The 12,564-nt window shown below is 46.4% G+C and overlaps 1 protein-coding gene across 1 annotated transcript in view; it reads left to right on the plus strand.

Moving 5' to 3' along the window:
- FURIN (furin, paired basic amino acid cleaving enzyme) overlaps positions 1 to 12,564 on the plus strand; it is a 311,683-nt gene that overhangs the window by 169,839 nt on the left and 129,280 nt on the right. Inside the window, exon 3 of the mRNA XM_069766153.1 lies at positions 5,101 to 5,199. Coding sequence (XP_069622254.1) covers positions 5,101 to 5,199 — 99 coding nt within the window. The remainder of the gene's footprint in view (positions 1 to 5,100; positions 5,200 to 12,564) is intronic.

Raw genomic sequence — 12,564 nt, forward strand, 5'->3', positions numbered from 1 at the left:
AAGAACCTGCAAGCTGTTTTTGAAGCACAAATGCTGACAAAGAGCTGCAAGACACAAGCCTCCCCTTGACTAAATTGGGAAAGTATGGAGTACTTGGCCAATCGCAGATGGTGAGGTCAGGCATCACCTTGAATTTTTTTTTTTTTTTTTTAAAAGGATCCAGTAGAGTCATGTGAACTTTTTTCTGATGCAGGTTATTAGTGGATAATGGGTTCTTAGAATTTACAGTAAACACTAAAGCGATTTCTTAAGGTACCGTCACACATAACGATATCGTTAACGATATCGTTGCTTTTTGTGACGTAGCAACGATATCGTTAAGGAAATCGTTCTGTGTGACAGCGACCAACGATCAGGCCCCTGCTGGGAGATCGTTGGTCGCTGGGGAAAGTCCAGGACTTTATTTCGTCGCTGGATCTCCCGCTGACATCGCTGAATTGGCGTGTGACATGCCGATTCAGCGATGTCTTCACTGGTAACCAGGGTAAACATCGGGTTACTAAGCGCAGGGCCGTGCTTAGTAACCCGATGTTTACCCTGGTTACCATTGTAAAAGTAAAAAAAAAAACACTAGATACTTACATTCCGGTGTCTGGTCACATCCCTCGCCTTCAGCTTCCCGCACTGACTGTGAGCGCTGGCCGGCCGTAAAGCAAAGCACAGCGGTGACGTCACCGCTGTGTTTTACGGCCGGCGCTCAGTCAGTGCAGGGAAACTGAAGGCGAGGGACGTGACCAGACACCGGAATATAAGTACGTAGTGTTTTTTTTGTTCTTTTTTTTTTACTTTTACAATGGTAACCAGGGTAAACATCGGGTTACTAAGCGCGGCCCTGCGCTTAGTAACCCGATGTTTACCCTGGTTACCCGGGGACTTCGGCATCGTTGGTCGCTGCAGAGCTGTCTGTGTGACAGCTCTCCAGCGACCAAACAGCGACGCTGCAGCAATCGGCATCGTTGTCTAGATCGCTGCAGCGTCGCTTATTGTGACGGTACCTTTAGAATTGTGAGATGACCCATGAGTCTTGTTTTGTGCCCAGTGCCTCTCAAAGTAGCGTTATCACCGCTGGCCTACAGTTATTTTGGGATGTTTATTTTTTTTATAAGGTGTTGCTGCAATGTATCTGAGCCATTTCTAGGAAGATTCACTACTTTTTCCAAGTCTTCTCTGTTTTCTGTGGCGTTTCAGCAAAAACAGACTTTGAGCCAGTCCTGGACAGTGATTCTGGTATGGCTAGTCCAAGACTGGTCCCTGGCAGTTTCTCCTGGCTCTTGTTGACTGACTCTTAGGCTGGAGTCACACCAGCGTATGGCATCGGATGTGATGTGCTAATGACCCTCGGCTTCTGCTGCGAGTGTGATCCGAGCCTCTCGCATAGCTGCGGAGGAGGCAGAGAAAGTAATTTCTCCATCTCCTGCTGTCGGCGTATATCGCACCGCACTCGGGTGATATTGGAGTGCTGGGCGTTAGACTTGTATGTGTGCAAGTGACCAAGTCTCGGTGCCAATCCCAGTATGCTGCCATTGTTCTCGCATGCTGATTCGACATGAGAAAATAATCGCAGATGTGATCTTCCCCATAGAGTAACACTGGGCTGAGGGCTATGTGATGTGTTGTTGTATTTTGATGTTTGTATTGTACTTTAGTGTGACTCCGACCTTACTCTGAAATGCTGTGGAGTCACAGACGTACCCGGCTGTGCCCACGTGTCAGACTCTGATTCCTGCTGCTCATGTTCGGACAGCAGTTATCGGATGACTGCGCAGATTAGAGAGAACTGCTCTTTTTAAAGCTTGCACATCTTCCGCTGTACGTGTGCTAGACATTGATATTCATATCTGTTATGAGCAGATGTCGCTATAATGCGCGGTCGTTTCTGGCCCAAGTTTCAGTAAAGGTACCGTCACACATAGCGACGCTGCAGCGATACCGACAACGATCTGGATCGCTGCAGCGTCGCTGTTTGGTCGCTGGAGAGCTGTCACACAGACAGCTCTCCAGCGACCAACGATCCCGAGGTCCCCGGTAACCAGGGTAAACATCGGGTAACTAAGCGCAGGGCCGCGCTTAGTAACCCGATGTTTACCCTGGTTACCATCCTAAAAAGTAAAAAAAACAAACGCTACATACTTACCTTCCGCTGTCTGTCCTCGGCGCTCTGCTTCTCTGGTCTGGCTGTGAGCGCCGGGCAGCCAGAAAGCAGAGCGGTGACGTCACCGCTCTGCTTTCCGGCTGACCGACGCTCACAGCCAGAGCAGGAGGAGAGCAGAGCACAGCGCTGGAGGACAGACGGCTGTAGGTTAGTCTATCAACCTGAATGTGTCACCACCCACTCTTAAAGGGAACCTGTCACCCCGTTTTTTGAGATTGAGCTATAAATACTGTTAAATAGGGCCTGCGCTGTGTGTTCCTATAGTGTATGTAGTGTACCCCGATTCCCCATGTATGCTGAGAAATAACTTACCAAAGTCGCCGTTTTCGCCTGTCAATCAGGCTGGTCAGGTCGGGAGGGCGTGGTGACATCGCTGGTTCTTCCTCAGCTTTACGTTGGTGGCGTAGTGGCGTAGTGGTGAAGACACAGCGCGCGATCTGCGCTGTAATCCCTTGCATCGGTGGGGGCGGCCATCTTCCTGGGGCCGCGCGTGCGCAGATCGAGTGCTCTGCTGCACGGGGCTTCAGGAAAATGGCCGCGGGATGCCGCGCGTGCGCATTAGAGATCGCGGCGGCCATTTTCCCAAAGCCGAGTTTGCATCTCGGCTTTGGGAAAATGGCCGCCGCGATCTCTAATGCGCACGCGCGGCATCCCGCGGCCATTTTCCTGAAGCCCCGTGCAGCAGAGCACTCGATCTGCGCACGCGCGGCCCCAGGAAGATGGCCGCCCCCACCGATGCAAGGGATTACAGCGCAGATCGCGCGCTGTGTCTTCACCACTACGCCACCAACGTAAAGCTGAGGAAGAACCAGCGATGTCACCACGCCCTCCCGACCTGACCAGCCTGATTGACAGGCGAAAACGGCGACTTTGGTAAGTTATTTCTCAGCATACATGGGGAATCGGGGTACACTACATACACTATAGGAACACACAGCGCAGGCCCTATTTAACAGTATTTATAGCTCAATCTCAAAAAACGGGGTGACAGGTTCCCTTTAATTAACTCCTCTACTTTTTCTCCCCAATTTTTAGATGTCGAAATGGAAAACTACTTTTCCAAAGTTCTTGTAGAGACTTTGTGGTGATTAGTCTTCTTATAGGGAATTTGTCCCCGGGTTTTTTTTTGCTACTCATCGAGAACACCATAATGTAGGAAAGAAAGAGATCCTGATTCTGATAATGTCTCACTTAGGTCACTGGGTGCAGCCGTTGTGACACAATCAGAGTTCTTCTGCAGCTTTCTGTATAAATTGTCTATTGACAGTGAGCTGCTTATCACGGGACGGGGACATGGTCAGCCCAGGGATCCTTCTGTACTGTGGTTAAAGTAATGGTAATCTCCTAGTGATAAAACCTTCTTTGTAAATAAATGGCACACAGCCTAATAAATGACACATCACTGAATTAAGTGTTTTAACTTCTACTTCATTCTGTCCTCAGATTACATAGCAAAAACCTAGGAAAGGTAAATCTGGCTTTTGTTTGGGTGGGGGGAACTAATCTTAATCAGCATGCAAAAACGCAGCAATAAATATGCAGTAATACTTTCTTATTGTAAGAGCTTTCTTTACTGCCAAGAGAGCAGATTTTGCCTGCAGTAAAATTACAAGGTGTGAACAGAGCCTAAAGGTACCGTCACACTAAGCGACGCTGCAGCGATACCGACAACGATCCGGATCGCTGCAGCGTCGCTGGAGAGCTGTCACACAGACAGCTCTCCAGCGACCAACGATGCCGGTAACCAGGGTAAACATCGGGTTACTAAGCGCAGGGCCGCGCTTAGTAACCCGATGTTTACCCTGGTTACCATCGTTAAAGTAAAAAAAACAAACGCTACATACTTACCTACCGCTGTCTGTCCCCAGCGCTCTGCTTCTCTGGTCTGGCTGTGAGCGCCGGGCAGCCGGAAAGCAGAGCGGTGACGTCACCACTCTGCTTTCCGGCCGCTGTGCTCACAGCCAGAGCAGAGAAGCACAGCGCCGGGGACAGACAGCGGTAGGTAAGTATGTAGTGGTTGTTTTTTTACTTTAACGATGGTAACCAGGGTAAACATCGGGTTACTAAGCGCGGCCCTGTGCTTAGTAACCCGATGTTTACCCTGGTTACCAGCGAAGACATCGCTGAATCGGTGTCACACACGCCGATTCAGCGATGTCAATGGGAGATTCAGCGACGAAACAAAGTTCTGGACTTTCTTCCCCGACCAGCGATCTCCCAGCAGGGGCCTGATCGCTGCTGCCTGTCACACTGGACGATATCGGTAGCGAGGACGCTGCAACGTCACGGATCGCTAGCGATATCGTCTAGTGTGACGGTACCTTTACACTCCTTTAGTATTTTGTACTGTAGGAAGGAACCTGTGTAAACCGTTTAATAGCTGTAGTCATGTTGTACTTCTTATGCATGTTGGGTGTAGTAGTTGTGCACTTAGTCTATTGAACATTACAGCCATAAGCCTATTAGACAATGTGCACACTTGGAGTTTTTACAGCAGATGTTTCTTCCAGAAAAACTCAGATTAAAATTTGCATTGTGTTTTTTTCTGTGCGTTTTCTTCCACATTCTTTTGAATAGATGAAAAATGCAGAAAGAATTTACTTGTTGCCGAATTTAAAAAAAAAAAAATATATATATATATTTTGTTCAAATCTGCAAGAAAAAAAAAAGGCAGCATGTGAATCAAATTTCAGAAATATTATCTATATTTTGCTGGTGCTGTGTAACGAGCTGCATTTTTTCCATGGCAAAAAGGCGCAGACAAAATGCAGTGTGTTCACAATCTCGTACCCTTGTTCTTTATGATGTGTCCAGCTTGTATGCCCATTAGCTGGCCCGTTTATACCAGTAGGCGGCGGCCCAGCCATAGCCCAGCTATATCTGGAGGTACCTGCTCACACAGGGTCATCTGTATGTGTTCACTAACGCTTTAAATTCCTCTTTCCTAGATTTTTGGGGATTATTATCATTTTCATCATCGGGCTGTGGTGAAGAGATCCTTGACACCTCACAGAAGCAGACATTTCCTGCTAAGCAGAGATCCTCAGGTAAGATTTTGCCTTCTATTATCCTAAGACCCGTTCAGAGGAACCCAAGAACTACATATTCTGGGGCCAAAATGTGAAGATTTTAATCATGTATTATAGACTAGATCCGGCTAGCTTATTGGCACCTGCTTATTTTGCCGTGAAGCTGGCACATGTGCACAGGCGCGTTCATTGATACCAAGATCCTCATTATGATTGCATCTGGTTATGTAAGACGTTCTGTCATGTCCTTACATTGCATTCACTTGATCCAGGAATGTGAAATGTTTGTTAATCTTGTAATTTGATTCAAGACGAAGATTAAATCCGTTGTAAGCGGACACTGGGAGAACCAGTAAATCAGGATAGATGGATTCAGACAGATTCGAGATCTCGGCCTGCTGAATAAAAAGTTGTAGAATCCTATGTGATGCTTGTTAGTGCACAGAAGTCCAGTTCTCTATGTTTGCTCCTCACATTTATTCGCATATTGCTAATTAGCCCAGTGTTCGGCTCCGCTTACATTCACGTCATGACTTCTGTTATTTATGGAGCATGGTTTGATTACTCCTTTTTCGAAAGTGTTGTCCCATCTTGGTAAATGGATTTTTAATTCTATAGTTCATAGTCTGTTGTCTATTTTACCAGCCGGACGGATTCCTTGGCAAGAAGTGTGTGTGCTTGCGAGGATCCGTGCATTAAATCTTGCAGCATCACTAAAGCTGACTGGATGCGGCCAACTTCAGTTCGACTGCACTCCTGCGATGCTGAGGGCCAAGAGGGAGCAGATCAGAGTCAGGAGTGTACTGCTCCCCTGCAAGCAGCAAGCCTGGAGGCAGGGGAGTTGTGTGCTCCTGAAGAAATAACAATAAATTGTGCCTTCATAGAATTTCAGCATTGTAGGGTGGCCTGAAAGGAACGGTGCTGCAATACCTTGCACAGTGGGGTGACCAGGGATGCCACTATGCAATTTAAAAGGAACGTGCAGGAGAAGCTGAACAGAATGATATATGGATTTGTAGGAAAAGATTCAGTATTATATGTAATTTATTATTGAAATCCTTGGCGTTTTTATGCATACGAGTCCAGTGGGTGGTCCTACTCGGCTATCTCTGCATACACAGTCATACATGAAAGACTGTCAGTCACTGAATAGGAACCCCAATGGACTCCTATGCATGAAAACACCATGGATTTCAATTAATAAAATGTGCGTTTTCTGAAGCTGATGAATCTGCTCAGCTCCTCCTGCTGTATATGCTGTATACCATGCTACCCACGGGTCGGATACCATTGCCAAGATGATTAGTTCCATTTAAGGCCTCCATACACATAAGACTAAAGTCAGTCAAGCGTGCTGATATCGTCTGGACAGATTTCCGGATAGAGAAGGATCAATCTTGTATGATTCCCAATGGCAGATCCTTTTTCTTCTCCTCTGTGAGATGAGCCCCATATGACTGCGGCTCTCATAGAGCACACAGGAGCTCCGCGAGAGCCGTCTGCCATTTAGCCGACAGCGGTCTAATGCATAGAAGCCATTCTGGATTGGGATGCGATACTAAATTAGTTACGGCTAGATAAGTTGAGACTGATGCTGTACATTGCTTGGCATACAAAAGGCCATCATTTTCGGCAGTGCATCATCCTGTGTAAACAGGACATGTGCTGCCATGAAAAATGATGGCCTGTATGCATTAAGCGACCTATTGGGTACGTTCCCACATTGAGTTTTTGGTGCTGTTTATTTTCAATGCACAAAACACGCAGTGTCTTACAGTTTCAGCAAAGTGGATGGGATTTATAAAAATCTCATGCTTTCTTTATATAATTATTGAAATATAGATTTTTATAGATTTATAGAAATCTTGGATTTCTTTTTAAGCAGTTTACACCGACCTGCAGTTCGTGCTTGAAATCTGAAATTTTCCCCATAGACATGAATGAGATGAGGAAAATACGCAGGTAAAAAACGCACTAAATATGCATGTAATCCGTATGACTGTCAGTAATGTTTTTATCAAAGCGAAGTCACAGGAAGTATCCAAAACAAAGCGAGGCAAAAACTCAGTAAAAGCGCATGTAAAATATGCAAGTAACCAACTAATTTACCTAATAGTTGCAGAACGTCTACAACCAAACTCCCCAAATCGTCATTGTGTAACCTTGGCCTTCCACGGCACTCGCTGGGCACTGTGCAAACAGGGTTTTAAACAGAACCTGTCACGTGAACTAACTACTATTAACCTGCAGATGTGGGGTTACTGAAACCGCTTCGGCACCACCCCTGTGACTGAAACCCAAACCCTACAGGGAGGAATAACGTTCACTTTCTCCCGGTGGAAGGAGTCTAATTGCGGACGTTGGTTAGATTCAGAACGTTATTAACCTGAAGATTAAAGGGAACCTGTCTCCAGGTTTGGCCGATACGAGTTACGGCCATCACCTTTCAGGGCTGATGTACAGCATTCTATAATGCTGTATATAGACCCCCCCGATCCGACCTGAAAGAGAAGAAAAATAGCTTTTATTATACTCACCTGGGGGTGGTCTGGTCCAGCACCTCCCATCTTCTTGCGATGCCGCCCTCCTGTTGCTTCACAGGCTCCCCGGCACCGCGCTCCTACGCAGGCGGACTTATCTGTCCTGTTGAGGGCTACCTTTCCCTGTGCACTACCTCAACAGATAAGTACGCCTGCGTAGGAGCGCGATGCCGGAGAGCCATGAAGGAACAGGCGCGCAATGCTGGGGATCCCGTGTGGATGACGCACAGACACGTCAGCCTCATGAAGCAAGCAGAAGGACGGCATCTCAAGAAGATGGGAGGCGCCGAACCAAGACCAGCGACACCCATCGGACCGGACCACCCCAGGTGAGTATAATAAGTAATTTTTCTTCTCTTGCAGGTCGGATCGGGGGCAGATATACTGCATTATAGAATGCTGTATATAAGCCCTGAAAGGCGGTGGCTGTAACTCGTATCGGCCAAACCTGGTGACAGGTTCACTTTAACCCCAGATCTGCAGATTAATAGCGTCTTCTTTTCTTGTGATGGGTTCACTTTTAAACAACCTCCGATCAGCAAACAATTTCTTATCACCGGATGTTTATTGCTGCTGATCGCTTCATGTAAACTTCGCACCCACTTGATAAAGAGCACGCCCGCAGGGTGCAACTTTCCTTGCATTTGCCAGGAACATAAACTTACTGTGTTTAAAAAGAGAGAAGAAGAAGAAAAGAAATCGCTATAACAATTATATTGCCCATACTAATAGATGCATGAACGCTCTTGAAAAACCAGAATGCTCTTGTGGGAGCGTGGTACATCCGTGGAAGCCTGCCACACAGATGGCGTGAGCCTGCCTGACATGTGTAATGATCTGTTTCATGGATATTGGGAATGCTGTTATTTACACTCCCCCACGCTCCGCTTTCATCAGAATCCATGGAGAGGTCTCTGACTACATCGCATTATCTCAGCTGTCACTTGCACCCCATGCGAGGGGTGAGGACCCTTGTTTGAGTTTCTTTTCTGTAATGTTTCTGCTCTGAAGGCCGCCCCCTCTTCCTGCGCTGGCGGTGCGCTGTGCCCCCGTAGTCCTGGCGAGCGATTGTCAGCAATCACAGGACTCATCAGACGGATCTCAGCGAGCATCTGTCTTTGTTTATTTGCAGATACACGTGTACTGTTCGGCACTGCCAATTTGTGCTTACTGACCTCTGCCGAGAGGTCTTCATTCATCTATTTATAATATTCTTTTTTTTGCGGTCGCCAACGCAGTGTAGCTGCAAAGAAGTAATTTTCCTGATTAAAACAGACAATTGCTATCATCCCTGGGTACATGGGGCGAGTTTGCTTTGAAACACCGTCCAGCTTTTTCCTTTTCCGCTCCAGTGTTCTCATCAAGCTTTTATAAGGAATCGGCCCATATAAAGTAATGGCCGAAGGATTTTAATCTTTGTAACACACAATCCTCCTGGGAGTAGATAAACTGCAGGTAATCGCTTTCCTGTTTAACCCTTCGCTCTGTCTTGTCTAATGGCCAAAGTAACATTTTGAATCAATTTTTTTTTATCAGCCTATCGATGTAATTGACTGTTTAGAAAAATGCAATCATCCTAAAGTAAAGGTCTTATTGATTTACCCGTTGTAGTATATTTAACTGAAAGCGTATGTGTTTAATCTGGGACAAGCAGTCCCACAGACACTCATGTTTTTATGTATGATATCATAATTGCTCAAAGAATCTGTGCCGGGAACTAGAACATACTTTTATCTCATTAGCCGATGATTTCTGGATTCTTCAGAGTATAGATGGCTGGCAGGAAACATGTCTGCTTAGCTACGGCTGTCAGTGTGCACCAAAGGCCGCAGAACTTTAGCCCAGTGGATTTAATTTACCCCAATGAAGATCCAGTTAATCTTCTCAAATGGTTTTGCCTAACACCATGTTCACATGATGAGCTTTTTGTGAGATTTTGATGTAGTAGATTTTCCGCACCATTTCTGCACCTATTCATTAAATTAGCTTGCTTTTTTTCTTTGCATTTTTTGAGTGCTTTTTTTTTTTACATTTTTAGTGTGCTTTTGACGCTGCGTATCTTGTCTCTTGTCACGTCTTAAATAAAATACAATGAATGAGGAATGCGGTGGTTTAAAATCCGCGCTGCCCAAGGTTCCAAAAATGCAATCACACACGGAGGTGAAGCATGATCATCATTGTGGTTTTGTCCTGATGAAGAGGTTTGGAAACCTTGAAACGTATTGACCAACCGCAGTCATGCTTCACCCCTGTGTGTGATCGCATTTTTGGAACTTTGGGCTGCGCGGATTTTAAGCCACTGTATTCCTCATTCATTGCATTGTATCTCCTTGGTGGTCCTGCTGCAGCCTCTTGTTTCTATAGGTGTTGTGACTTTCACAACCCCATCAGGTGAGCGTGCCTGTAACATCTTATACCACTTGGCGATCAGATAAGACCCTATTTGGGCTTTTTGTCTCTCCAGCTTTACTGTTTGTTTTTACTATGTTTTAAATAAAGCCTCTTTTTTATACTTCCTGGGATTTTGCTGCAGATTACGTGCATCTTTGATGTGTATCTGCTGCGGAAACACATGTGCATTTTTTTTACCTGTGGATTTTCCACATCTAATTAAATTCTATGTTAAAAATCTGCATATGAAGGTACGCTAACACTTGTGTATGGAAATTCTGTCCCATTCTCATCCAGGAGAGTGGGACGATTTTTGTCTCACTTGTCGTCTGTGTGCAATACGTTTTTTGACTCAGCAGCTATTAATCATTTACAGGACCATTTACAGAAGTGTAGTGTATCCTTAACAATCACTTGTCATACTGATGGTCCATATGGCATGCAATTTTTTTTCTTGCACTATGCCGATTTCAGAGTGAAATCGCAGCATTCTGAATACAGCTGAGAAAAAAATTGAAGAGCATTGGTCTGAGTGCTATCTGATATCTTTTATCAGATTATCATCTCATTAATACGCTAATGTGAGCGATCCCTAAGACTCCGTGTACCCACAGGAGAAATTGACATGTTGCGGATTTAAAACACGCCTCGCAGGTCAGTAGTAAAATATAAGCACAGAGGGCAGGAGATTTCTATTTATTCCATCCACTTTGCTGGGATTGTAAGACGCTGAGGTTATGATGCAGTGAGAATAAGGGGAGTTAAACTCCCCCAAAAATTAAATGTGGGCACACCGCCTGAGGAGGAGAAAACCAAACCTTGTTCTGATAATTCTAAGCATGAGGCAGCTTAAAAGGGATTTCGATACGATCAGAGAATGCTTTGGCCCAAAGCGCTCAATGCCCCTCTTAGGTGCTCAACCTTGCTCCTCCAAAACCAGCTTCTCCACCATGACAGAAGATCAGCTCTCCACCCTCCTCTTAAGATCACACCTCACGACTTGCACGCTCGACCCGCTCTCATCCCTAACCTTTCCATGGTCTTCATCCCAACCCTAATGCACCTCTTCAACCTCAAACTCGCAACATGTGTCTTCCCCCTCATCCTTCAAGCATGCCATGATCACACCCATCCTCCGAAAGCCCTCCCTCGACCCATCCTCTGTGTCTAGCTATCGCCCGATATCTCTTCTCCCTTATGCCTCCAAATCACGGGAGCAACAAGTCCATCTTGAACTGTCCTCCCACCTCTCCTTCTGCTCCCTCTTTGATCGGTTACAATCTGGCTTCCGTTCCCATCAGTCAACTGAAACTGCCCTAAAGTCTGCCCTATTAACTGCCAAGAGCAAGCGACACTACGGTCGTCCTTCTCCTGGACCTGCTTCTGCCTTCGACACTGTGGACCACTCCCTTCTGCTACAGATTCTCTCATCTCTTGGCATCACAGACTTGGTCCTATCCTGGATCTCGTCATATCTGACAGACCGAACATTGTGTCTCCCGCCCCCACACCACCTCCTCACTTCGCCCCTTGTCAGTCGGTGTTCCTCAAGGCTCTGTTCTAGGACCCCTACTCTAATCCATCTACACCTTCGGCCTTGGACAGCTCATAGAATCCCACGGTGTGCAGTACCATCTCTACGCCGATGACATGCAGATCTACCTATTCGGGCCTGACCTCACCTCCTTACTTACAAAATTCCCGCACTGTCTGTCTGCTATTTCAGCCTTCTGCTCGCTTTCTAAAACTGTACATGGACAAAACAGAATTCATCTTCTTTCCCCATCTCGCTCTACCCCTCCACCAGACCTATCCATCAATGTCAATGGTTGCTCACTTTCCCCAGTCCCACACGCCTGGGGCCCTGGGGTGATCCTCAACTTATATCCAGGCCCTTGCCTCCTCCTGCCTCCTCAAACTCAAAAATATTTCCCGGATCCGCGCATTCCTTGACCGCGACACCACAAAAACTCTAGTGCATGCCCTTTTATCATCTCCCGCCTTTACTAGTGCAACCTCCTAGCACTCTGGCACCACTCCAATCTATCCTACACTCTGCTGCCCGACTAATATACCTGTTTCTCCGCTGTTCCCCAGCTGCTCCTCTATGCTAAACCCTTCACTGGCTTCCTATCACCCAGAGATTCTAGTTCAAACCCTCACAATGACATACAAAGCCATACACAACCTGTGTCCTCCATACATCTGTGACATGGTCTCCCGATACCTACCTACACGCAACCTCCGATCCTCTCAAGACCTCCTTCTCTACTCCCCTCTCATCTCTTCTTCCCACAACCGCATCCAAGACTTCTCTCGTGCTTCCCCCATACTCTGGAACTCTCTACCCCAACACATCAGACTCTCGCCTACCGTAGAAACCTTAAAAAAAAAAAAAAAAACTCTAGACTCACCTCTTCCGACAAGCCTACAGCCTGCAGTGATCCTCAAC

The sequence above is a fragment of the Ranitomeya imitator genome, chromosome 4 (assembly GCF_032444005.1).
Source record: "Ranitomeya imitator isolate aRanImi1 chromosome 4, aRanImi1.pri, whole genome shotgun sequence".
NCBI lineage: Eukaryota > Metazoa > Chordata > Amphibia > Anura > Dendrobatidae > Ranitomeya > Ranitomeya imitator.